Here is a 26,510-nt window from a genome sequence, read left to right on the forward strand (position 1 = left end):
ACCAACGCAAATGAGTGCTGATAAGCGTGTTTCCCCCAGTCATGCAGAATGATTGATACTACATTGAAAGTAACGAAAACATACTCTTTTACTATTGTTGTTGTGAGATGATGAGATAAGGTTATTTTACTCTTGTTGCTAACAGGCATATATGCCTAACAGCACTGATAAAGAAAATTCATTATTAAAAAAAACTATGCCATATTTAAAGATATATTTTTTAAAATTTATTTTGATCCTTATCTTAAAAACTTTTTTCACAGCATTAATACACTTCTAGGTGTGCACCTTAAGTAGTTCTGAGAAGATTTAAATTATCTTCAACTTGGCACAAAATGCAAACACAGCCAGAAACTATCTTCTGGGGGGTGTTGAATTGGTCAAAACAGTCCTGATATAGAAAAAGCTGTCATATTAAAAATGGCAGTATGTGTTGAGAAAAAAGGCTTTGGAAAGGTGACCTTCTAAACTCCCCTTTGCGGCAGCCCTGGTAGGATTTTTTTCTCTTTTCATGGAGCCCATTTTTAGTTTTCAATGTTAGTGCCTCCAACATGCCCTTGGCTAATATTGCACCAATTGGGGGGAAAGGGGGGTGATGAGGTAAGAATAAAAAAAGAAAGGAAAATTATGTATGCGTCTTAAATATCTATCTATCTATCTATCTATATATATATATATATATATATAATATATATATATAAATTTTCTCAATCACTGCATAACTTTATAAACCCTGTACAGTATTTTCAAAATAAGCAATTGAAAAACAGCATTTTATGTAAGGAAAAAATAAAATCCCCCTCCATCCAAAATTCTTTTTTTTTTTTCTTTTTTCTTTTTTTTTTGAAGCTATGTTTTAAACAGGCTTACAAATAATGGCATTTTTCTTTTTAGAGTTACCATATCATTTTTCCAATTGTCTTTTTAGGATCTAATTTTACTCTAATTTGTGAATCATTTACACATGATATTGATTATATTTTGCTTAAATTTCATCAAATATAAATATTTATGCTGAGATACAAATTTTTTAGAGATCGGGAACTAAGAATTTCGGCAATGAATGCACAACAGCAGATTACGATTGAAGAATTGCAGAAGAAAATACAGCTTAAGGTATATATATAGATTTTGTTATGCATAAATAATAAATATACTCTTTGTTTTAATTATATTTCTTTTTCATGTAATATTTGTATATTTGTTTTTAAAACTCAAATTATGCATCAAAATTAGACAAAAGTTATGCTCACACCAACTAAAACTAAATATATTTGATTTAGAGAGCGACTTTTCTTTTAAATGTAACAGAAACATTAGATTTTGTCTGTTTTGGTTTGAAGATGGCTATTGCTATTTTTTGATCCTTAATAAGCAGCACAATTTAAGACTATAAAAATTGCAAGCGCACATTAATTTCATATGACATGTTATTATTTCTCATTTTATCAAATCTATTGAATGTTTACAGTTCTTCTAAGAATAATGTGAGCTGTATATCAAAGTAGATTTTCTTTCTTCAATGTTTTTAGATTTTCCAACTTAGTAAATAGTTTAATAAGGTTATAAGCTGTAGAGTTTCAGTAATCTATATATTCTGCTTACAGATCTAAATTCTGTGGTCTTGAATTGTAAGAATAGGATCCTTATTTCTTTAAAATATAAAGTATAAAAAAATTAAAAAGCTTTAAAAACATAGAATTTTGTTTGAAATTTAGTTAAAAAAAATAATTCACATATCCAGTAACGTCAATGTTTTAGGTCTAAAGAATGAAAGTAATGTAGCATCATTTGTATATAAAACATTAAGTACAAAAAAAATCTATCAAGAATTTATGGATTTTGAAAGAATGGACCTTACACCAGCACATTAAAGCAAAAAAAAAAAAAAAAAAAAAAAAAGAGGCCTATGCATTTCAGAAATCAGCAAAAAGAAATGTTGTATCCAAGCCAGGGTTGGCTTTTTGCCGGCAGAAACTGGTTATAACCGGTAAAAACCGGCAGAAACTGGTAGAAACTGGCAAAAACTAGAAAACGTTTTTAATAGCTCTAGTGATTACTTAATGACAGGCAATTAAGTAAAATAAAATATATAACTCATTTCGTCATTGCAAAAACTTAATATAATAGTTATTTAATAATTAGTGTAAAAATATGTTAAATAACAAGACTGACGTTTCTAAAGCAAAGTAAAATTTATCGTAGTTGAAATTGCTATGTATTAGAAATTTTAGCCTTGTAATGTTGTAAGTAACAAATTTTTCAGTTTGTTTGTAATTATTTTGTTTGCATTTAATATAAAGTGTGATATATCAAATATTTAAATAAATACAGATTTTTTTTTATTTCATTGAATTCTAAAATTCAGAAACTTGTCATTTTACACTTAATATAACTGAATAAAGCTATTCTCAAAGAACAAAGAGCTCCCCCCCCCCCATTTTGATTTCTATGGAAAGCAAATAATCCAATTATATAAGTACTAACACAGTCTTCAACTTTGCTGTATGTAAGAAACAATATAATTGGTTAGATTCACCGACTCATAAATGTAAAGAGTTTCATTGGTTGAAACTAGGGGTGCAACATGGATGTCGATGTTTTGGAAACATCGATTTTTTTGTTAAAACATCGATGTTTTACTTTCAATGTTTTTGGACTATCGATGTTTTGGTTTCGATGTTTTTTCGATGCTGATGTTTTTGCATTTTAATTGAAAATTATCATAAAATTTTGTTCCAATCTTCTCGCTAGGTAATTAAGTTTACTTATGGAGTTGCCAAAAAAAAAAAAAAAATCATTTTTTGCACCCGTTTTATAAGAACATTTTTTCTGCGTAGAGGATGATTTTTGGGAAGATCACTGCAAGATAGTAAAAGATTAACTAGAGAGTAAAAAAGAGATCAAAGCTATTGGAAGAACCTGACACTGGTAGTCTGGTGCCAGAACTTGCAGTCTATTTCAAGGCTCCAGTTCTTAAACTAAAGGAAAATCCTATACGCATTTGATAGTGATGGAAACTTCTGTTCCATCGAAAGAGATGTTTCTCAGACTGGTGGGATAGTCTGCGAAAAGAGAAATGCCCTTCTGGGGGACAAAGTAAGGAAGCTTCTTTTTCTCCAAACTGTCAACACCAATATTCGGGCTTACTTATCAATTTCCTCCAACAAGTCGTCCGTCTATTACCTTAAATTTGTGTTTAATTATTAACTAACAGTACAACACATATTTCTTACTCTTAAAAATTATTGTTAGAGTTAATTTTGTATTTTTAAAATAATTAGCATAACTTTTTCTCATCATTCAACTGACGGTAAGTGCATGATGTATTTTTTCTTAGATTCTTTTTTGATGTAAATTTACTTTTAGTTTAATTCAGTTTGAAAATATTTCCTTATTACTATAACTAGATTGTATTAACCGGTGCTTGTCTTATTATTAATTTTTGCCCAACTATAATACCAAGCTGTTGCGAAATTATTCTTATTAAATTATATTCATGATTTGAGGTTCAGTATTTTCAATATATTCGTCGGATACGTATTCTTTTGTATTGCTTAAATTAGTGTAGTATATTCAAAAATGTATGTTATACATTGATGAAAAGATCGATGTTTTAATTTCTAACATCGATGTTTTGATGGGATTGAAAGAATCTTCTCAAATTTCTCCTTTGTGCACAACAAATTAAGAAATTGTTTAGGTTTAGAAACAGCGTTAAAACTTGTATTTTGTTACAGGCTGCTGCAGTGTGAAAACAATGTAAAATTTGATTTTGAATGGTGATAGTGTTGTAAATAAATTGTATTTGGGTTAATATTTAATTATTTATCTTATACATTTTCTATTGTATGTCAGGAATTGCATTTATGTCATTTTTTGAGTTTCTGCCAGTTTCTGCCATAAATGTGGCAGAAAGGGGTTTTTGCCATGCCGGTTTTAACCGGTTTCTACCAGTGGTTTTTACCGCCTTGGCAGAAACCTGCCAACCCTGATCCAAGCATAAGACCCTTGCCATTAAAAAAAAAAAAGCATGATTGATTCGTTAAAATTTATATCATCTCAATTATATAATTTTTGAATAATTCAGTTACAAGCAATATTGAAAACAACTTCGGCCTCCCACCATATCGTGAATATGTACGTAATGAAGAGCAATTTGAAAAAATTCTGTGAAAACTCATTAAAAAACTTATTTTAACATATAATTAGTCAAAAATTGAAAATTATGGAAAAAGAAAAATTTCCAACATTACTTACTTTCTTTCAGTGAACGTATTGTAGATGTAGAATGACTGATGCAAGTTATTTAATGTTTCTTCTAAATGAGTTACTTGTCACTTTTGATAAAAGTTGGTCATAGTAAAAGTACTTATTTTTAAATACAAATCCTTCTCTTGAAGTTAGAATATGGTCTTGATTTTTTTCAGATATTTTTGCCAAACCTTCAGTTGCTCCAAAATGAGTTAGGATGGTTTATGCTGCTCACATGTTTTAAACCTATGGCACATCTGTTAAACCTTTTGAAAAATATAGAAAATTTACATTAATTTTATGGATTAAATAACTAAATACAGCTACTTATTTCAGTAGAAATCATGTCACTAGTTTTTCATAATTTTAATTCTTAAATGTTTTCATTTCCTTGGATGTATGTTATATGGACCTTTAAGACTGATTCTCTTGATAAATTCTCTGAACCATTTAGCAAGAAGAAAGTGCTCGTAGACATGAAGAAAATATGGAACAAATTAGGCAGAAAGCTTTTGAACTTAGCATTCAAAAATGCTCTTCCAATAATGATGACGTTCCTCAACCTGTGCCTTATAAAACGAAGAAAATATGTACAATGTGTAATGTTTTGGTAAGAATATTTTTTTGAAACATTACTAAAGTATAAAGTTAGAAATATTTTAAGATAATTTATTTTAGTTTCTTCTTTTTTTTTTTTTTAATGTGATTGTTCTTTTATTTTAATGAAATTGATTAGTGTTATACTTTTCATCAACTAGATTGGTTCTGAAGTATACTTATTGAGTCATCTACGAGGGAAGAAACACCAGGAAGCTGTAAAAGTACAATATCAGGACAAAGATCCTTCTGCAGAAGAACTGGTAATTTTCCCCACATCCTTTTTTCTTTCTTTTTTACTTCTGCTGAAGTTGACTTTCTATGTTGCTCATAAATGTTACATTTTACTGGAAAATTACTAAATTAATCTCCTGATTATTTGTAGAATTTATTATCACAATAAACCTGATTCAAAAATCAACAAAGTTATAAAAATAGCAAATGAATCAAAACAAATGCATTTGAAAAATTTATATTACTCAATAGGTAGCATAAATATAATGCTTGATGAGTAGCAAAATTATTCACTAGTTTATAGACTTACTTCATTTGAAAATCAGTCAAAATTTTCTCCTTTTTTGCATTGAAACACTTTATTTGGAATAGAAGTTTTTTGTACTATTTTGTGATAAGGTGATCATAGTCCTCTTCTTCCTCTGAATACTGAATAAAACCTTGGACATTGGTTAAAGCTGTACTGTGACTCACCTTCTTTGTGGCCTTACCATTTTCTTTATTACTCTCATACTTTATCATTTGTATATCAGTTACATGCTTGAAGACTAGATCATTAGTGTCACAACTGTTCACTCAATGATATTATCTTGATCAACATTTTCTCCACTAGCAATGAAATTTACTAACAAAAACTTCTTCCAAATTCTATAAAAGATTTTTCTAAGTTCAAACAGGGGCAATACTACTAGAAATAAAGCTGAATTTATATATTGTAAATAGTTCTGCACAGTGTTGTGGGCAAATGATCATTTTTCTCTGAATTCATCTGTGGAAAGTGTGAGTTTCACCTAAGAGGATATAGTTGTGCCCATTTATTGCAAAGTCATACATGGTAAATTTATGGCTGTAACATTGTGGTTTCAATTTCCCCTTTACATTTAACTGTGTCTCATTAAATTTTTATAACAATATCTTTATTTAGTCCTTTTGACTTCGCTATTAATGGGCACCACTGTATATTTTTTAATATCTTCCGAGACAATTTCTCTCTTTCTGTATTTTTTTTTTTTTTTTTTTTTTGAAAGAAATGATTGAAAATGAAACTCTCACCATCACATGCATAATGGTTTTATTTCATTGTTGAAGCCCCAAAACTTCTGTAATCTATTTATAATTTGATTTTTTTACTAATGTTTGAAAAGCAGATAAATTTTTTGTTTTGTAATTTGTAAATTGTTTATTTATTGTTGGATCACGTAACTTAACTGTTTTACTACTATGGCTGTTTAAATGAATAAATTACCAACGTTTTAATACACAAAAATGGCAAATTACTGCAAAATGTTGGTAATTCATTCATTTAAATTTCAAGCACAAAATAATTTATTTATTATTTAGTAAGGCTGGGTCATTTCAGGAAAATGACAAAATGAAAAAAGTGGTCAACAATTCCTACTTTCTTCCAGAGTTTGGTTTAAATCAGAATATATAATTAGTTATGCATTATTTATCATAATATTTCATTATTTTATCTGGAAAGTTTTAAAAGTTTTTGGTGCCACTGCCGTTTTAGAAGTTGTATTAAAATGGAAAAATTACACAAAATAAATAAAATAGGCCATCAATACCATTAAAAGCTTTATTTTATGTAAAATAATCCGCCAAGTAAATAAAATAAACCTTTAAGTAGTAAACTTCTACTTACACACCTTTGCTTCTCCCTGCCCCAAAGGTGAAAACGCATCAAGTGTTTCAGATTACGATAACTTCCCCAACTATGTATGCTAAATGATATTGAATTTTAGATTAATTTTTTTAACTCAATGTGTTTTTTAATTTGTAAGCATGAATTACTTTGCAAGTGAGAATGTTAATTGACTTTTGTATATATTTTTACGAGAAGATTTCTCGATTGCTGATACTCTTGGTTCTTTTTTTCAATTGTTCCCATAAAAAAAAAGCTGATTTCTAGTTTATTATGTTTACTATTTGTTGCTTTTATAGGAATTATATAATTTGAAGCACATTGTTGATGCATCAACGGATCAGTTAGATCCAAATATTGCTCTTGACAAAGAAAGACAGAAAGCTTTGAAGAAGCGTTGCAAAAGATTGAGACAGAGAATGTCTAATAGGTATTTTAACTTTTCAATGTTTTATTAAATGTTGGCTGGATATTTTTGATTAATATTTGCAAATATTTGGTTTTTACTTAAGTTTCAGACATGAACTAATGAAGCAACTGTATATTTATTGGCTTATGAATAATTTTAAGATATGGTCAAACTAACTTGACTAGATGAGTAATTCCTTTAAAAATACTGAGTATTTTATTGCACATTGTTTCAAAATAACTTAAAATAATTTTTGTCTTTTTGATCATTAATTATTCAAACATAAGGCTGCTCTGGCCCACTTGTTGGAATTTCTGCTAGAAGTGATAAAATTATCAAGAAAGTCCCTGTTGTCCACATATCACTGGCCAGAATATGCTCACTAATTTATGCATATTTGTTGCTTCAAAACAGATTTTATCTTTCCCTCTCTCTATGCAAACTGAAAAAGTATGCTTTTGGTATATTACTTTTGGTATCTTTCAAGAAATACAAATTTTCTTTTTTAGGGGTCAAGAATATATTTCTCAGTTAGAAAAAAATACAGATTCTAATAACTACAATTCAAAATCAAAGTATGTATGATAATTTTATGCATTTTTTCATGTGTTTGTGAATGTTCATTTGTTGGCAATTTGGTACATTTAGTTTAACCATTTTGAAATCTAATATTATCTTATGTAGAAATAAATGAATTATTTACTCAGCCAATTGATCTAACTCCACACACTAGGAAAACTGTTCCAAATATTGAAAATTTTCATTTATTTTTTCATCGTGATTGATCAATTTTTTGTTATTTTTTTCATTGCATAGCTGCCGAATATATAAAAGCTGGCCCCCTGTTGCAAGCTAGATTTTATATGCTCATAGTTCATAATTTGGAGACTCCTGCACTATAGCAATGCATAATAAAGCAACAAAATAAATTGAGATAGTTGCCACTATTGTATTAGGATGCTTTTAAAATGTCATACTGTGGCTGATTATACTAAAATTAATGTCTCACTTCCTCTGTCTTGGGGAGGTAAAAGACAATGTCTGCAAATTTTTCATGTTTTTGCATTTTTTTTCATGTATTGTACTTTACCTTTATTTATAAAACACAAATCCCTTTCAAATTCCAATATTTCCCTATTATTAGTGTAGAATAAAAAAAAGAGTTCCTTCAAATATCTCAAAAACTCATTTCTTCAGATATTGCCCTCTAACTTCCCATGACAGTACTGATTTCAACCACAACAGAACTACAGCTCAAAATCCTGCAATAAGTTTAAATTACAGAGAAACCCCGATTTCATGTTTCTTAAGGTACTAGATTAAAAAAAACCCTGAAATACAGGAAATACGTCAAAAGCAAAAATCAAATAGAAAAAACTAAAGGTGGAAAAGATGATTATTTCAAAACATATAATATCTATATTTTACGAAAAGAACATCATTATACATTCCAGTTTAGATCATTTTGACATATTTAGTTACAAGTTCAGGTGTTCAGGTTAAAAATAGTTAGTAATACTAGATTGCTTTTTAGTCATTCAGTTCAAAATAAATGCAGCATCTTCCAGGATTGAAATACTTTGTAAGTTTTTTTCCTAGTCTTAATGAGAAAGAAAAGTCCTTCGCTATTTGTTTGCTCTTCAATGCAATATTGAAAGAAAGGATGGGCTATGCTTCCAGTTATTCTTGTTCATCTTTCTTGGCGAACGAAAAGTCCATAAGGACGGCTACAAATGGAGCAGTGGCATTTCTGTTTTCACAGATTAATGCCAAATAGCACAAATTGCAGATTGCTGCAGACATGTGTTTCGCGTTACAAGGAATGCTTTTTTCAATGCAAAAGAAATAAGCTTATGGAGGAAAAGACATCCACAAACTCATTTGTCAAATATTGTGCCAAATCAATTGTGCCAAAATAAAAAAGCATTCAAAATGATTGGCAGCATATCTGCTTTAATTTATACCTAAAGATTTATTCATTTTAGTTGTTTTTGTAGTTTTTAATGCAAATATTTTCTAGAAATGTTCTATGTATTTTTAACATTAACAAGTTAACATAGTCTTCTTGCAAAATTATTTTGCATGTCCTTATTTTTTAAATTATTATATTTATTTAATTTTCTAAACCAAATCATGATATTTTAACAACAATGTGTAATATAAGAATTACTTTTCTTTATTTTGCATATTCCCCCACTCCCCACCCCTTCTAATTTTTTTTTTATCATATACAAATATTGAGGCCATTTTAAGTAATACATTTGTTGAACATTACTGTTTATATTTTCTTCCAGATTGATTAAAAATATCAGTGACTTGAAGAAACTTATTTCTCTTTCAAATAAAAGTATCAATGACAATAATTTGCTTTCATCTCTGGAGCGTCACTTGAGTGAAATCGACAGTATATTAGGAAAAAAACTGGATCAAGATAAAAAAGCGTTTAAAACTACTGGCGGCATATCTGTTCTAATTGATATTTTTAATGTAGTTTTGAACACATCAGCTGAAAAGTCCACTTTTATGCATAAAAAGTACGTATATAATTGAAAAATAATACTAGTGCTTTGTGATTGTATCTGCAAATTCTGTTATTGTTTTGTACATATGTATATGCATATATATATATAGCTAACATTTTTTATTTTTCTATGTTTAAATACTTTATTATTATTGATACATAAAATATTGACTTTACTTAAATTACTAAATACATAGTGTTGTTATTTTGTATATTTTGTCTCAATTACATAATTATATTTAATCAATACTAACTGAACTTGTACAGAAATTTTATTCTAGCGTCTTATATTTGAAGGGTACAAGGGAAAAACCACATCAGTTAAAACAACCTATTTTTGAGAAAATCACATTTAACTGACCAAGATTCCCCCCCCCCTTATCTCCTATATTCAAATAAATATTTCAGCTAACTTATGGGTTTTGTACAAAAGATAATAGACTATTTTTAAAGTATCCTTCAACAACTTATTTCATTATTCCATTTCCTTCAAAAAACTCACTCATGGGGTTTTGCCCCTGTACCCTTCATTTAGAATTACCATTCATTCTCATATGTAAATTGAAGAATTAACATTTGGCCAAAAACAAAGTTCAAAATTGGAAGGTCAACATTGCCATGGAAAAAAATATCCAAAATTATTTTTCCAAACAACATTCAGAAATCTGACTGTTTTCCTAGTTTTAGACATGCTTAACTGGGCTAAGAAAAAAAAACGTTTTAATTATTCATGTTGTCAGGAAGCTTAAGACATGTAAGGCGTGTAACGTTAGCCAGATTTACCAAGATAGACCACAACCACTAATCCAGAAAGTAGTTATATCATTGACCCATGATGTTAAAGCTTTAGTTCTGTGGCATAATATTTGATAATGTATAATTTCTGTAAAACTAATACATTTATCAAACATTATGAGCATAAAAGAATTTTTACATAAATATAAATTTAAAGCTTGGACCAGTAAATGAAACTTAGGCTAAAGTAATAGTTGCTCAAAGATTATTTTTATATTAATCTTTTTTTTTCTTAATAGCAGGCATGGTAAATTTTTTCCTTAAATCTTTGAATTATAATTAATGAATAATTATTTTACTAAAACTAGCATTCATTTTAATATTTAACTTCTTTCCTTTGCTTACTCTTTTTTTCTGCATTGAAAAACTGCAAATTTCCAGAAGGATGTGAATTACAACTAGGTTGATCCTCCTCAATCCCCAGTGCAAGTCTTTGATTCTTTTAAAATTATTTACTTTTTTGAAGTTTAGTACTTTCCAAAAAATGATTTGTAACACACCTTTTTTTATGTATATATATAATTTTCATTTTTCATTTTTTTTAGTAATATTATTGTTTCTTCTTTGTAGACTTTTATCCGTTTCCCCCCCTCCAACTTTTAAATTAATTTTTTTCTATTTATTTATTTTTTTAAAATCAAATTGGCTATCAAAAATGTAAGTAAAAAAGTTCATGTGTATCAGTTTTTCTGTTGTTGCCTTGTATGGTATGTAACAAATATGACCATCAAATGCTGTAACTTTGCCTCATTCACACTGTTCATATTTATCCATATCAATTCTAATAAGAAATTTTTTTTAAATCTTTTTTTTTTTTTTTTTTTTTTTTTTTGATATTGTAGAGGTTGTTATAAATGGTACATAAAATTAACATGTTGTGTTAAAAAGAAATAGGCAGGGTTGCAATATTGTTGGAATCTCTAATCTTTCGTGTAGTTAGAAAAAGTAGGAATATTTTGCTAAGTTGTGTGAATGATTTGTTCTCTGTCCTTTTATGAATATGCTTTTGTACTTAATGTGGATTTTTACTTTGAGTATGTGTTATAATATTGTTTCTCCCTCTAGGATAATGAATCATGTAAGTTCCACTGCTGTATCAGCAGTAGAAAACTGCTTTGATAACTCTGTTTACATTTTATTCAGCAATAAAATTGGAAGCCTTTTGGATTCCTTAAATAAAAGACTTAGTGTAAGTTTTTATGTATTTATTCATTAATAGGATTTTATTTGATGCATTTTTCTACTCTCTTGTATTTAGATTTTTTTTTACAGTACCCTTTGTTATTTTACAGCAGACAATTTTCCCTGAAAAACCCCCTCCCTCTTAAGTGCACTACAAATTATTTCAGGGGTGATTGTGAGTTCATCAAAAAATACCTGAAAGTTTCAAAGCGAGACCGGGGGGAGGAGGGGTGGGGGTAATCTTTGACCCTTATTACTTAAGTGCACCTTTGCCATAGTATTAAATAGTTCTGAGTCAAAATATTGTGTGTATATGTGATTAAATTTTTAATGGGTTACAAAGTTACTTTTCAGCTGGTGTTATACAAATTATCTTGACATTTATTTGTCCATCTTAAGGGATAGGTGTCCATCTTATGGCTCTTGCAGGTATATTTGATGAGTATTATATAATTTAAAAAAATTGCGGAGGTAGGGAGATAAAAGCATAACAAAGAGAAAAAAAACATAATTCCGGTATTTTTGGACATAAAAATACCGGAAATACGTCCGAAAATACCGGAAATTCCGTAAAATACTGGAACACAATCACCCCTGTTATTTACTAAATTTAAGGGGAGGTTTTTTACGAAAGAAACACAAAACATGCTACCATTTTAAGTATGAGTATTTGATTTTTTTAGAGGCCTTTATTTATAAAATGCTGAATTAAAATATATTAAATGAATTAATTAAAAAACCAATGAATTGGAACTACAAACCAATGAATTGGAAATCAAATGTGTTTAGGTCCCGTGTGCATACCTTTCAGAATTGCTTTGGGGCAGATGCACCAACTGCTAAACTGTAGGCAAATAAACAGGACCTTAAACTAAGAGCTGGGGGTTTCATCTCTGTTATTAGAAGCCAAGTTGCTATCAATAGTAAAGCTCTCTTACAATCCAGCTCATGCAATATTAATATAAATATCGTACTTCAAAGTCCCAGCAAAATATCCAATCAGAAAGCAGAATGATCTAGTTTTGTTAAGGTCGTTTTAAAAAGAATCAAACTTTAAAAAAAAAAATAGTTTTATTTTATTAAATTTTTACATAAATATTTATTTCACTACCATTAAATATTTGGTGCTGATTTTAAATTTGATATTTTCTTTCCAGGTATTGATGCCAGATAGTTACAATCAAGTAGCAAATTCATTTGTGAAAACATCAGGACCAAATATTCCAGTAGATAGCATTGCCAGTCATTTGCTACCCTTTTTGGCCAATATTTTATCTGCATTATCTGCTAAAAACAACCAATTGACTTTGCTTAATGGTCATGAAGATAGCAGTTGTCAAAAGGAGAATAAGCCGGATGAGTTTCAAATTAGAATTCAAGATGCAATAAGGTATAATTGGTATTGTCATTTTTTTTTTTTTTAACTCCTGCCACAACAAGGAAGCGGGTTATAAGCTCCTGACTAAAAAAGCGACTATTTCGAAGAGTTGGCGACTATGACGATTATTTTAGCCTAAGTTAAGACAAAAACAACTGTTTTGTATAAAACTGCTACTATTCCAGCCTAAAAGCAACTAAAACGTAAAAAATATGGCCGATGTAAAAAAAAAAGAAAATGTAAAAAAGATAAAAGCTTCAGCTTCAAGCATCATCCGCCAAACTTTTCTAATTTCAAACTCCCTTAGGTCTGCCAAATTACGCGAAAAATTGCCAAATGGGCTTTTTCTTTTTTATCTTTTATGTTTTGAGACATTTCAAAAAAAGTTATTACCGGCTGTAATGTTTTCATTGTTTTATAAATATCTATAATGTATGCATAACTTTCTTATTCTTATCATTGAAATAAGATTGGTATGAAACCATGTCGGGAACACCATTCGTGTGTAACTGGAGAGAGCTCCGCTTTGTCTAGGTGATCCCACTTATATACCATGCAGCTATACTAAAGTATTTATAGCGTGATTTAATATTACTGTTGTTTAAAAAATAAGAGGAGAACTATTTTAGATACTATTTTTCAGACTATTTTTCATTTAAGAGGTTACAAAAATAATTATTTTTAGGACCATTACTCAGTGGCAGCCCTTAAAGTTCCATCATTTAAAATTTTTATCTGTTGCCAATTCCTGTTTGTGACAAATAAAATACTTGTAATTCATTCTAGTACATATGAAAGTTTTTTAATAGAATTTTCAATTTTCCCTCTTGATACTGCTTTTGTTGCTGGAAAATTTTACTGGTTGTGATTATCTCTTTTTTCCCATGTTCCCATTGTCCTATAAAAGATGTAAATATAATTAAATTCATTTTAATATTAGATCTTCAGTCACGGCTGAGCTTTTTAAAGAATTTTAGTTCAATATTAGTTTTTGTATTTTATGTTAGAGAATATATATCAATGCCACTCGCACTTCTATTCCCCCACTTATGATTATGTAATCATCCAATTTGTGTAAACTTCACCTATAGGCTGTATGCAGCAGCTGTGCAAAGGATGCAATAACTTCCTTGTAGAAGTATCGAACTTTTAGTCTCATACATATTTTATGTATGTTTGTGTGTTTCCGTCTTGTGCTTAAATGTTTCAATGAAATACTTGATGCTTTCACTGAGCATTACTCTGCCTCAGGGCCGGGTTTAGAAGTGTGGAAACCCTGGGACAACGAAGGAGTGGAGGCCCCTAATCAGGGTTCGAAACGATCATCATATTTTCGAAAATATCCGATACTTTGATATATATCCGAATATTTTGTTATATATGTATGTATCCGATATTTTCGACCCGTGAAAGTTAGAATAGTTTGTAAAAATTTTATTGTGGGGGCCCCTTTGTTGTGGAGGCCCCGGGGCAGTAGCCCCGCCTGCCCTCAAAAAATACGGCCCTGCTCTGCCAAACCAAATTGATAATGGAAAGTAGAGCTAATTTTTTATAGATTAGGAAAACTTTTTCAATTCAAATTACAGAAGAAAATTACTTTAGAGTTGTTATTTCTTTTGCATAGTAAAATAATTTTTGTAATGGTAAAAATATTTTCACTCAAATTTCGTCTTAAATTTCCTCCCTGAATAAATGTTGAGTAGTTTTCTGACCCATTCAATATGAACCTAAATTGGTATGGACATCCAAACCATCCAATTTTAACTATCTCCAAGTTATTAATGTATAAACTAATAGAATTCAATGTTCCGAGTTACTTAAATAACGTTATTAATCTGAGATATTATCCCTGTAGTGACACATAGTAAATTTGCTAAAATAAATCATACGTTGCCATTAAAAATGCAGTGTAAAAGTGTTCTAGTAAAAATTGTGCCTGAATTATTAGCACATGAAGGGGCAACCTCCTTGTATATGCAAATTCGTTGTTCCGTTGACCTTAATGTGCTTATGAATAAAATTTCATGCCTAATGTTTGATCAGCATGTGAAACAGATTTACATCTTTTTTACAAAGACACCTCTTCTTTATGGAGCATTTATTTTTAACTGCACCAGCTTCTTTTGTATTATAAAACTTCTGTTTTTTGATAAATGATATATTGTTAATTAGATTCTTGATGCAGCTCAGATTATAGTTTTCATTTTTATGCATTGTAAGTATTTTAATATCTACTTAACTTGTATCATTTTAGTTATATTGTGAGCATTGGGATTGTTGATAAACTGTCTCAGTATTTCCACATAATTCAAGGCCCCATAAGTAATGAAATAGAAGTTGCTACTTTTCTTCTACATTGTATAGAATTCTTGACTGCTCTGATAAAACTCTATTCTGATTGGTAAGTATTTCTATTTGATAAATAACAAGTACTCTTGCAAGGATTTATCAAACATAAGATTTTTTTTCAGCTATTAACATCTCATCTTTTGACCAAAGTATTTTGATACTATAGTTTCCATTTCTGAAGTTTATAAAAATAAAGTACTCAACAAGTCGAAGTATTGTAAACTCTGTTTTACTGAAACTGAGCATGGGGTAAATATATTTAGTGAATTAAACACAGTAGGGCTAAAATAGTTGTGTGTTTTTTAACTGTAAAAATGCTTCATAGAAATAATCCCCCTCCCCCTCAACTTCTTTCTATTGTGTTCATAGCACCTGTGCAGAAAGATTCTCATGTAGCCCTCTCTCCTTCCTTAACAGCATTTAAGATTTTCTCTTTCAAAGTGTTCTACAGTAGTTTCTCAAGTGTATAGTGCACATGAATGTTTTTATTTTTTTAACTAAACTTCATTTTGTGCATATTTTATTACTTGTATCATCCCAAAAAGTTATTCTTTCAATAAAACATTTATTTTCAATAAGTGTTTGCTTACCACTGCTAGCTCTTTTGATGTGCCACGCTGTGGCGCCTGTGCGTGTCACTAGTTGTTCTGCTCTACTTGTTTTATATTTTTGTCTTGAACTTCAAAGAAAATGCATTTCAATCCTGGACAGCTTGCGAATCACCAGTCTATTTATAGCCCCTCCCCCTTGCAAAAGTCACCACTGGGGAGGGGGAAGCATAATATGTAATATTTGATGATTAAAAATAATTATTGTATGGCTATATAGAACTCCTGGAGTCTGCTGACATCGTACCACAGTTTAAGAACCAATGTGCTATAGTATTAGTGTATTTTATTTGCCTTAATGTAAAACCCCAGTTAGCCAAAATCCTCTAAATTCAATATGTGTTCTTTTCCCCTTCTAATGTCCAGTTACTCTAGATTTATTATAGTTAAGAATTTTTCTGCTTATTTTAAAGGATCTTTGATTTTTCTCCCTGATATTCAAAAGTAATTCTATTCTGCAAATTATACATACATAGTTTAAAATTTATCTGAAGGATAGACATAATTTATATTTTCTGTAGTTTTCATAATATTTAAAACATATTTATTTACTTATTTATTTATTTATTTAGCTTTACTTCAAGTCAGGATAGCAAAACTGATGATTCAACTCAATTAATTGCCACATTTAAGGTAACTAATATGATTGGTGCTGTGTCTCTTCTTTATGGGCTTCTCCTCCACAATGGGGCATCATCACGTAGCGAGACTCCTCCTTCAGAACTGCCAAAGGAAATGGAAACTTTGGCTTTTTCAACTCTTTGCATGTTAAATCACATAGCTGTTATGAATCTCCAAGCTTTTCAGGTAATATTATTGCATTTTTAAAATTAAAATGCCTATTTTTTTTTTCTTGCATTGCTTTATAGTTATCTAATGTAGTAGTCACAAAAAGTAAACAGTAACTTGAGAAACATTGGATTACAAAATTAGCTATGTAGAGTGCTGCAAATTATTTTTATTAAATAAAAAGTAGAAAACTGATAACATAAGCTTTCCAGCAAAGTAAAGCGTTGGCTCATCTAGTTTATTTTGAAATCAGATATACTAAAAAATAGGAAGTTGGGCCACATAGTTTAAAATTACCCTAAAGAATTGTAATACATACATATAAATTAGTATTCTACTTGAAAATCTAAAAAAACTTATTTTGACTTCGCATTTTGTATTTCACTTAAGCATAGTTTAAAACTTTGTGTGTCTTTAGCTTTAAGAATCAAGTATTCGTAAACCCTTTAACTGAGGATTTTTGCTTACTTTTCAATTAAGGAGAAATTATTGTAACTAAATTACGGACAGCATCCATTTCGAGAGTATGTTAACTGAAGATTTTGTTAAGCAACAAAATGCCTTATTATGAAAAAGGAAATGTTCTTTTTTTTTTCCATTTCCCAAAAGTTTCAAAAAATGCTTCTTGGGTTTCAGAAAGAAAGGATCCAATTATTGTTAGATGATGTAGATTTAATTATTTTATAATGTGTTTTGCATTGCAGGAATGCTTAGAACTGTTATAATTTAGCTATATGTTTTACTTTTAAATAATTAATTTCAATATGAATTTGTATGTAAATAGTTAACGAAAGGTTTTTTTGTTTTGAATTTTAAGAACTTTTACTTGGAAGGTGTTTTGTTTCTAGACTATTTTAGGCAGCGAAGGCTTATCCTTACAAGTTCGGCACATTACTAGTCACTTATTATGGTACTGCAGCCATTGGACTTCTGACAAATTATTACACGAAGTGATATTGCTTGTTGGGTACTTCACTGTTCTCAATCCAGATAATCAGGTAATGTTTTTAATCTATATAAATAAAACAGAGAATATATATCGTCGCCTCAGAGCAACAGTAAGACATCAAATCCCAGTAATAACACTAAGATATCTTACTGTTGCTCTGAGGCGACGATATGTTTGTTCCCTATGCAAATCCACAGTTTACATCGAATCTCAACCAAATTTGGTAGGGAGGTACTTGGCACCTAAGAAGGAATGTAAGGGGGTTTTCAAACACCATAAAAGAATCAAAATGTTGGAATTTTAATTTTAGGACCCAAAAATGGCATTTTTCTAGAATATGAGGGGGGAAAAAAGGGTGGCAAAAATTAGAATACAATATCCATGAAACCATTGTTTTTTCTGCACCATATAAAATTTTTTCAATGTTCCAAGGTAACTAGAATGTGAATTGTAACTGCTTTACACTAATTTCATGCTGAAATGTAGGTAAGCCTTCATTAGAAATTCGTTGTTTGAACACAGTTGTTGTTGAACAATTATTTTATTAAAATTTGTAGCATGAAGGAAATTATTGAAAAGAAAGATCTGTTATCATTTTTTTTCTTGAATATACAAATAAATTTCTGGCTTTTTGTTTTGCTGCTTTTCCCGTAATCAGGGGATTCAAAATGCTTCGTTATTTTTCCGATATCTGTTGGAAAATATCAGTTTTTTTGGTTCAAGCCTAATTGTTGAACATGCGCCACTTGACATACCTTTTATTTTCAAGGTAGACTGTGCAAAGCCGGGCGACACAGCTAGTGTAACAAAATTATAAAATTTTGTTAATGGTGTCTAGCAGCCAAGGAAATCTTTGAAACATTGTGATGTAGAAAAATCAGACTGAATTCTAGTCTCAACACAGTCATATATCAATCAAATACAATAGAAAAGTGTAAGATCTAAAGTTAAATAATGCTAAAATAGGTCTAATGATTATAATTTTCAATAGATTAAAATAAAACTGCAGTAGTCCTTTTAAGCAAATTTCTAGCATCATATTTTTTGCATTTATTTATCAAATTCATTTGAAATTAGATTTGTCATCCAATGATGGGGAATATTCTGATATTTGAAATTTTGGCATACAATGGCCGAGTTTTGTGTGATTAACTCTTCATTCTGACAACATTGACAAGGCCAAAAAAATGTATTGGCACCATGAATCAGGGGTCAATCCAGACCCCTGATCCTTCCCCTACCACCGACCTGCGTAAATTCAGAAAGAGTATTCTTAACTGTTGGAAAGTTGAGCACTAAAAAGCTCTAGGCTTAGAAACAATTCAATTGATGCATTATGTTTCTTACTATTGCTAATTTTTATTATGACATTTGTTCCTTCAGTTTACAATTATTGTTCACAATGCATTTTCATAAATAATACAATTTTTTTACAAAATTAGGAAATGTGGTAACAAAACAATTATGTTTTCAAGCATTTTTTGAAAAATTTCAAATACCGGTATTAATACCGGTATTCCGGTATCACATTTTGAAAATACCCAATACCAGTATTGAATTTTTGGTCCGGTATTGCACCCCTACCCCCTAGCATTAAAATTGAATTTTAGGGTGATGACCGAATGGGAGATGTAGAGAATTATCAGGAAGTTTTTTTTAACTAAGGTAAAATCAGGAAATTTTACAGGGTTTAAAGTTTGAATCAGAACAGAACAAAAAGTTTTTAAAAGTTTTAAATTTTTATTTTAGATCAGCAATACTCATTGTAAAATTAGCCAAATGTTTTTCCCAGCCAAAATTTAATTGTCCAAAAAAATATAGTGGCACCCTCCCCCCCCCCCCCCCCTCTAAAAATGTATGGATCTGACCTATGTAAATTATGGTAAATCAAAAAAAGAACAAATGTTTCAGAACTACAATTCTCCATTTTAAAAATTTTCATTTGTCAGATACAAATTCCAGTTCACTTTTTTTGAAAGAAACTTAATGGTAAGCTAAATTCTTTCGTGTGTGATTTTTCTATGCTTTCAAATCAGTAAAACAGTTTTTATATTTTAGTCCTTAATTCAAGCGGGCCAACGTCCTACTGTGCTCCAGCAGCTATGTTCATTACCATTCCTTTACTTCAGTGACGACGAACTGACAGATATATTGTTTCCCACCTTAATAGCTTGTTGCTACAACAATTCCAGCAATAAAACAATATTAGAGCAAGAAATGTCATCTGAACTTCTTTCCAATTACATAGAAGTAAGTATTATCATTTTATGAATTTGGTATAAATTTTTATCCTTTATTTTTATTGTGTTCAAATTCATTTTTGTGCAAGAATAACTGGCTAAAATCATATTATAGGCCCACTTTCCAGAGTTATCAAGCTTAAATATATATATAAATAATTAAGCTCCCTCATGTGGGGCCATAGTATGTCGTCTTATTCGAGTATTCATCCTTGTAACATAATTATATCAGACACATTGAAAGACATTTTTTAAGAAATTGATTCTGTTACCAAATCTGACAGTTTACATTCTGTGCAAAAATGTTTTTTTTTTTTTTTTTTTTTTTTTAAATTCTTTAATTTAGAGTAGAATAAGTGTTCATAAAACCTTAAAATTAAAAAAAAAAAAACACACACACACACACATCTGGTGAGAATATGATTTCCACTCTTTCCATACATCAGCCAAATTTTCAAAAATTGTTATGATAAGTTTACTAGTGTGAATTCGTATAACACACACAAAAGTACATACAGAGGTTCAATTTTTGCCCAATGAGGCAGTGAGAAGTAAAGGGATGTAAGTGGACATTTTCAACAAGTAAAACTCGTATAAAGATTACGTCCTAGGTAGGTTTTCATTGAATTTTTTTCCTAAATCATGCTATACCTACTTGGGCTACTAGCACTATCTCCTTCCCCAAGATAGATGAGGGGTTCACCTACCATTTGTACTGATTATCTCCAAATTTTAAAATTTGCCACTTGCATCCCTTTGCTTCTCACTGCCTCATATATTGTTGACAAGAAAAAAAAATTGATAATCAGCTTTAAAAAAGCCATTTGCTCTTTTTGATTTTGCATTATGTCAAGAATGCATAATAAAATACGAGAGTGAGTCAGAAAGTTAGTTGCACTGCTCAAGAAAACAAAAAAAGGATTGAAATTTTACAATAAGTTTATTGTTATCTCAAAGTTCCATTCAAAATCTACTTTTTAACGAAACCACCTCCGTTATTTAAGCATTTGTCGAGGCATGGTAGATGTTTTTTGATGCCTTCTGCAAAGAAATCCTGTCCAATGTCCAATAACCATTATTGGGTTACAGCTTTCACGTCGTCATCCGAATGGTATCGTTTTTTCGAAAGTTTCATGGGACCAAAAACATCGAAGTTGGGAGGTGAAAGGTTAAGGGGGCTAGGGAAGGTGATCCCACACTTCCCACCTTAACTTGATCTTCCTTTGCACTCTGCGTCGTCAATATCTGTACGTCCATTCTCAAACATGTTGCATATTTCACAATAGCTTGACTCGGGGCCTTCGCGATTCTCCTCTATTACTCTCTCTTTCTCCGGGCCGAACACTGCGTTTCGTGACGTCACACTTTGAGTCCTTCCTTGCCATTCTAAGTAGATAGACCGGGATCTGAAGGGGGTTGAGCATACATGGAAAGGCTGATGCAATATTATTTTTAATTATTGTTACAGGCACTATGGTGATTATGAAACCACATGTCGTCGCCCTCCCTGGGTGGTTGACAACTGCGGGGGAGGGGGAAAGCATTGGGGGGAGCCGTTTGCTAAAACATTCATAACTCGAGAACTACTTGAGATAAAACACTGAAAAAAATGACAATCGACGCAACAAAACAAGGGCTTTATAAAAGCTAAATATGATTATGGTCCTATCTTTGTTAGTTTCTGAGTAAAATTCCATTTTTCGCAAACAAGCAAAAACTTTGAATAAAATACGCAAAATGACCTTTTTTTTAAACGAAAAATTCTAAATCAAAATTGTTTGATTTTTTTTTCATATAAATAAAACCCAAAATATCATTATTCAGCCTGTTAAAACTATTTAAGTACTGTTAATGCGCTGAAAAACAAAATGACAGTAGCAAGCTCAAACACTATTTGCAGTATAGTTCGGGATCTGAAGGGGGATTTTGAGTATGCATGGAAGACCTGACGCAAAATTATTTCTGATTATTGTTGCAGGCACTAAAATGATTATGAAAACACATATCGTCCCCCCCCCCTCGGCGGTCGACATCCCCGGGGGAGGGGGAAAGCAGTGGGGGGACGCCGTTTACGAAAATGCTCATAACTCACGAACCGTAGGAGGTAAAGCACTAAAAATTTGGCAAAAGATGCAATAGAACAAGGACAAAAGAAAAAAAAAACATATATATTTTGTTTTTCCGTAAAATATAAAGTTGCAACTTTTGCTTTTTTCAAATCATCTGCTTTTTTTTTTTAAATAGTGTTAGCAAAATATTATTCACAACAATAATAAGCAATCATCAAAACATGATCTCTTTCACACAATCTTAAATAAAGTTTTCAATAATACGATTTTTCAAACAAAAACATTTAAAAAATAAACCCTTACTTAACATGAAATCCGTCAGTAACTAGATACTCTCAAAGTAATGATCAATATCAAACTTTTTGCGATTTGAAACAAAGGAGATGTGAAAATAATGAACAAAAGATACGCATCAGACATTTTAAAAGATCAAAATTTATTACTAAAATCAATAACAAAATTGTGCTTGCATCAACTACTTTTATAGCAAGTAAAGAGCAAATAAATCCCAGCCATTTTTTAGTGAGGTAGCTATGGTTAATGTATATAAAAAGTAGCAATTCAGTAAGTTGTTGACTAAAATGGCGTACCAATACAAGTTACATATTACTTCATTGAAACATATTGACGTTTCCATTCAATCTTTGAACCATTCATGGTTTTACAATTTTCATTACTTATAAAGAAAATGCAAATAAGACGTTGCCAATCAAATGATAGTCACAGTTTGCAATGAAATACGCATATGTATTACTTTAAATATTGATCAATGCCCACTGAGGAAATGCTGGTTTTTTGAAGATTTCTAACGGAACATTTGCAAGTGAAACTCATTGACCTGTGAAAATAGTTAGTTTTCTTTTGTTATTTTGCGCTTTCTTCCTGTCATTTCTCACCTTAGAATAATTATTAAGAAATATATTTGCTAAAATAGACGCACATTTACTTCCTAGAATAATGTTATCGTTGTTGTTTGATTTGAAAGTGTTCAACTTTGTCAGAATATAAATCCATTTTGATTTATATTCTGACCAATTTGATTTAAATTCGATTTGAACTTGGACACTTCTTCGACCTTTCGACTCAACGAATGACGTCACACGCGCCTCCAACCCCTCAGTGTTTGGCCCGGAGAAAAAGAGAGTAGTAGAGGAGGAGAATCGCGAAGGCCTTGCTTGACTTGACATTGCATTTTTACCACACACTTCATGCTACTACCCATAAATTACACACACAGTGCAGTTGCACCTTTTTGCCCACAAAATCAAATTACTGCACGCATTTCCAATTTAGACGCTAATTGCAACTGTCGAGACCGGTTTACGACTGATTATCAAAAAAACTAACTTGTCTTGGGGAAGTTGCTTCGTCACATGATAAAGGTACATGTCTGAAGTGTTACCACAGAGTTTCATCAAAATTGTCTTTGAGGGAACATAGTTATGAAGTAGTGCAACTAACTGTGCGTCTGACTGACCTACGTATAAATTTGCTTTTCTTTTTTACAGGTGAAATATATGAGTGTAGAAGATTTTTCATGTAATAAAAAGACTAAACATGGTAACATTTTTAGCTCTTCTTAAGCATCCTTTTTTTTTAGTTTCCATAATTTCAAAACATTTATTTTTTTATTTAAATTTTTAGTTATTTCCAAGAGGTGGCTATTTTCTGTGCGGTTTCCAAAAAATCGCTGGTCGTCTGCAAAGCAATATTTTTCTGTTACAGAAACATAGGTAAGAAGTAAAATCATTGCAGCATATTATTATTACTCACTTCTTTATTGTTTTTCATCTGATAACAATAATAATAATAATAATAATAATAAATTTTGAAAGTTAAAAGGAATACCTTTCGTGAAATTGTACCTTTTCTTCACAAAATGAGTAATTTTCATCAACTTTTAATGACTAGAATCATCTACAAACAAAATAGTTTTTTTTCTTTTCATTTTGAATAATGGCATCCCCCCCCCCCCATCCCCATCAGAAATGACATTCATCATTCTCCTCTATATTTTTCCTATTTCTTCTACATTTTTGATAAAACCTCATAATTTTTTGTGAAACTTTAATAATCTAACTTATAAAGAAATAATTTTTGATCACTTATGAAGTATAAGCAATCCTATGACCCTATGGCAGACAGTATTCTGGCTATAATTTTTAATAGAATTATGTTTTTCACGTTCTTTATATTTAGCTATCATCTAGCATTGTACAAAACATGTCACACACCATTTATATAGCACTGTGTTTTTCTAAAATATGCCTACATTTAATATTGAGAATATTTAAAAGGTTAGATTAGCTTGCAAACATTTGTGATCTTCTCCAACCTTTTTTTTTTTTTTTTTCCCATTGTAAAGTTTTGGAGGTGAGGCAGCTCAACAATCCCACAATATTTCCGTTCAGATGGTTTATAGTTAGTGACAATTTTTAAAAAATCCTCACTAACAAGGTTAAAATTTTCTTTTGATATAATTAAGCGCTAGGTGGTAGTTTTTGAGATTTTCGTAACAAATACTCTTCTTGAAAAAAAATATATTATGAAATAAAAAGATTTTTTTTTTCTTTTCCAGTTTGTAAGGTTCTGTTCACGGCCAGATGTGGCACACAGGCCGTAGGTTAGAGACCCCTGCTTGAAATTACTAATAAACTTTAAATAATTAATAAAATTGATATACCTTGCTAATTTAGGGTGAGAAATAATGTTAATTTTGTTTTCTTTTCAGAAGAAATCGAAAGCAGCATCTTATACAACTCTTGTGCATTTACTTTGTCTTTGTAGAATCTCCTAAGCTAACATTTTGGACTAATTGCAATAACTGTACAAATTTATTTTTTGTAGTAATAATAAAAGTGTACATATGAACCTTAGTAATGATATGTATTGTCATTAATTTTTCAAAAATTGTTTAAGCTATATTGAGTAATTCAATTTTAATTAAACACCCAATATAAATTATCATATATATAACAGAGAATGATCGAGTAACGCCGACGTCATCAACAATGAAACTTGCGCAATGGCATGATAATTTGATAATATTTGACAAGCAGGGAAATGCTTTATTTTGACAGGGCTAAACTGGATTCAGAAACTCAACTGGTTAACTGGTAAGACTCATTTCAAGAGAAGAAAGAAACGTTTAAATGTTCAACAATGAACACTATCTACTGGAGTTTAGGGTTAATCCACTGAAGTTAGGGTTAAAATTTCAAATATCAAAATATCCCTAACAGGCAATTGCTTCGTTCAAATAGGCAATTTTCACCCGTCATACCTTGACAGGCGATTTTCTAGTCTTTTCAGAAAGCTTTAAACCTTGAATCAATCAATTATTTTTAACAAAGGCAATTCTTACTACTTAGAAGTGGTTCTTGTATATTATGCCATTTAAAACGTTGTTACTAATAAAAAAGTTAGTATTTGTGCTTTTGATATAAAATAGGTTGAGAACCAAATAAATAGTTTTTAAAAGATGATGCAAAACAGAAAGGACCATCTCAAATTCACTGAAAAATCAAGATAATGTTGAGAGTCCTTTGACTGATTCATACTATAAATTTCTGCTAATTGCCCAAAACTTCAATACAACTCAAATGCATGATATTCAACAAATAAAAAGAAACAAAGTGAGAGTTGACTACTTGCCTTTGTTGCTTTTGTGTTTCACCACCTGATCTTGTATTTTGTTCATTCAAAGAGTAAGTTACATGATAACATCTATCATTTTAAAAAATTATTATTGCACTGTTTTAATCTTTTTAATAAATACAGGGTTGTCACGCCACCGGAAAACCTGAAAAAGCAGGGAAAATATTGGGAATTTTGAAAATTTTCCTAAAAACAGAGAATTTTACTTTTTTTAAAAATGGAAATTGTAGAATAAAATGTAAAATTATAATTTTGCTTTGACTTTTGTTTTGTTTTTCTTTGAGTAAATATTAAAATGTTGAATTTTGTGCTAAATTGAATTTTATGGTAATTTAGTTTAGAGAGCATGAGGTTAGGCGTCAATATTTATTGTTCTGCTAACTTTGGCATTTTTTTTGATTTTAAGGTCCGAGTAATGAATGGTTAAGAGAAGTTTTTTTTTTTCAATAAAAAGTAAAATATAAATATTCAGTCACTATGCTCAGTTTTGAATTCTTCTTTATGTCCTCTTATTTAATTTATTTCTTTATTCCCCCCCCCCCCCATGATGAAACTATCAGAATATTTATTATCTCATATAAATATCAGTGTTCGTTCATACTCATACAGGGATTTTTTTACACAGAATTGAGCGGCAAACCTGAAATACTACTTTTAAGAATATCAGGGGGTAAAACTGTTTGGAGGGTCAAAAATACTGACTTTACTGACCAAAATTTTAAAAATACCCGACTAAAATTTGCCGTAACAAAAAAGTATCCTACTTAGTGAAATAGATGCTAGCTCTATTTGTAATGTACAGCAATATAATGTTAAGCTTATTTGGTACTA

At 30.2% G+C, this 26,510-nt stretch overlaps 1 protein-coding gene across 3 annotated transcripts in view; it reads left to right on the forward strand.

The window, feature by feature from the left end:
- The window catches only part of LOC129235273 (S phase cyclin A-associated protein in the endoplasmic reticulum-like), a 64,753-nt gene extending 39,858 nt beyond the window's left edge, over positions 1-24,895 (forward strand). The window contains exons 15-30 of one of the 3 annotated variants that reach the window (XM_054868989.1): positions 1,035-1,116; positions 4,709-4,864; positions 5,013-5,114; positions 7,033-7,163; positions 7,652-7,717; positions 9,437-9,676; positions 11,524-11,647; positions 12,798-13,030; positions 15,273-15,419; positions 16,548-16,782; positions 17,613-17,762; positions 19,772-19,963; positions 23,531-23,582; positions 23,667-23,755; positions 24,601-24,641; positions 24,757-24,895. In XM_054868989.1, coding sequence (XP_054724964.1) covers positions 1,035-1,116; positions 4,709-4,864; positions 5,013-5,114; positions 7,033-7,163; positions 7,652-7,717; positions 9,437-9,676; positions 11,524-11,647; positions 12,798-13,030; positions 15,273-15,419; positions 16,548-16,782; positions 17,613-17,762; positions 19,772-19,963; positions 23,531-23,582; positions 23,667-23,755 — 1,999 coding nt within the window. In that variant the 3' untranslated portion in view covers positions 24,601-24,641; positions 24,757-24,895. Of the gene's footprint in view, positions 1-1,034; positions 1,117-4,708; positions 4,865-5,012; positions 5,115-7,032; positions 7,164-7,651; positions 7,718-9,436; positions 9,677-11,523; positions 11,648-12,797; positions 13,031-15,272; positions 15,420-16,547; positions 16,783-17,612; positions 17,763-19,771; positions 19,964-23,530; positions 23,583-23,666; positions 23,756-24,600; positions 24,642-24,753 lie in introns of all 3 variants that reach the window. The other 2 variants (XM_054868988.1, XM_054868990.1) reach the window with 2 other exon arrangements.
- Positions 24,896-26,510: the final 1,615 nt, after the last annotated feature.

The sequence above is a fragment of the Uloborus diversus genome, chromosome 2 (assembly GCF_026930045.1).
Source record: "Uloborus diversus isolate 005 chromosome 2, Udiv.v.3.1, whole genome shotgun sequence".
Taxonomy (NCBI): domain Eukaryota; kingdom Metazoa; phylum Arthropoda; class Arachnida; order Araneae; family Uloboridae; genus Uloborus; species Uloborus diversus.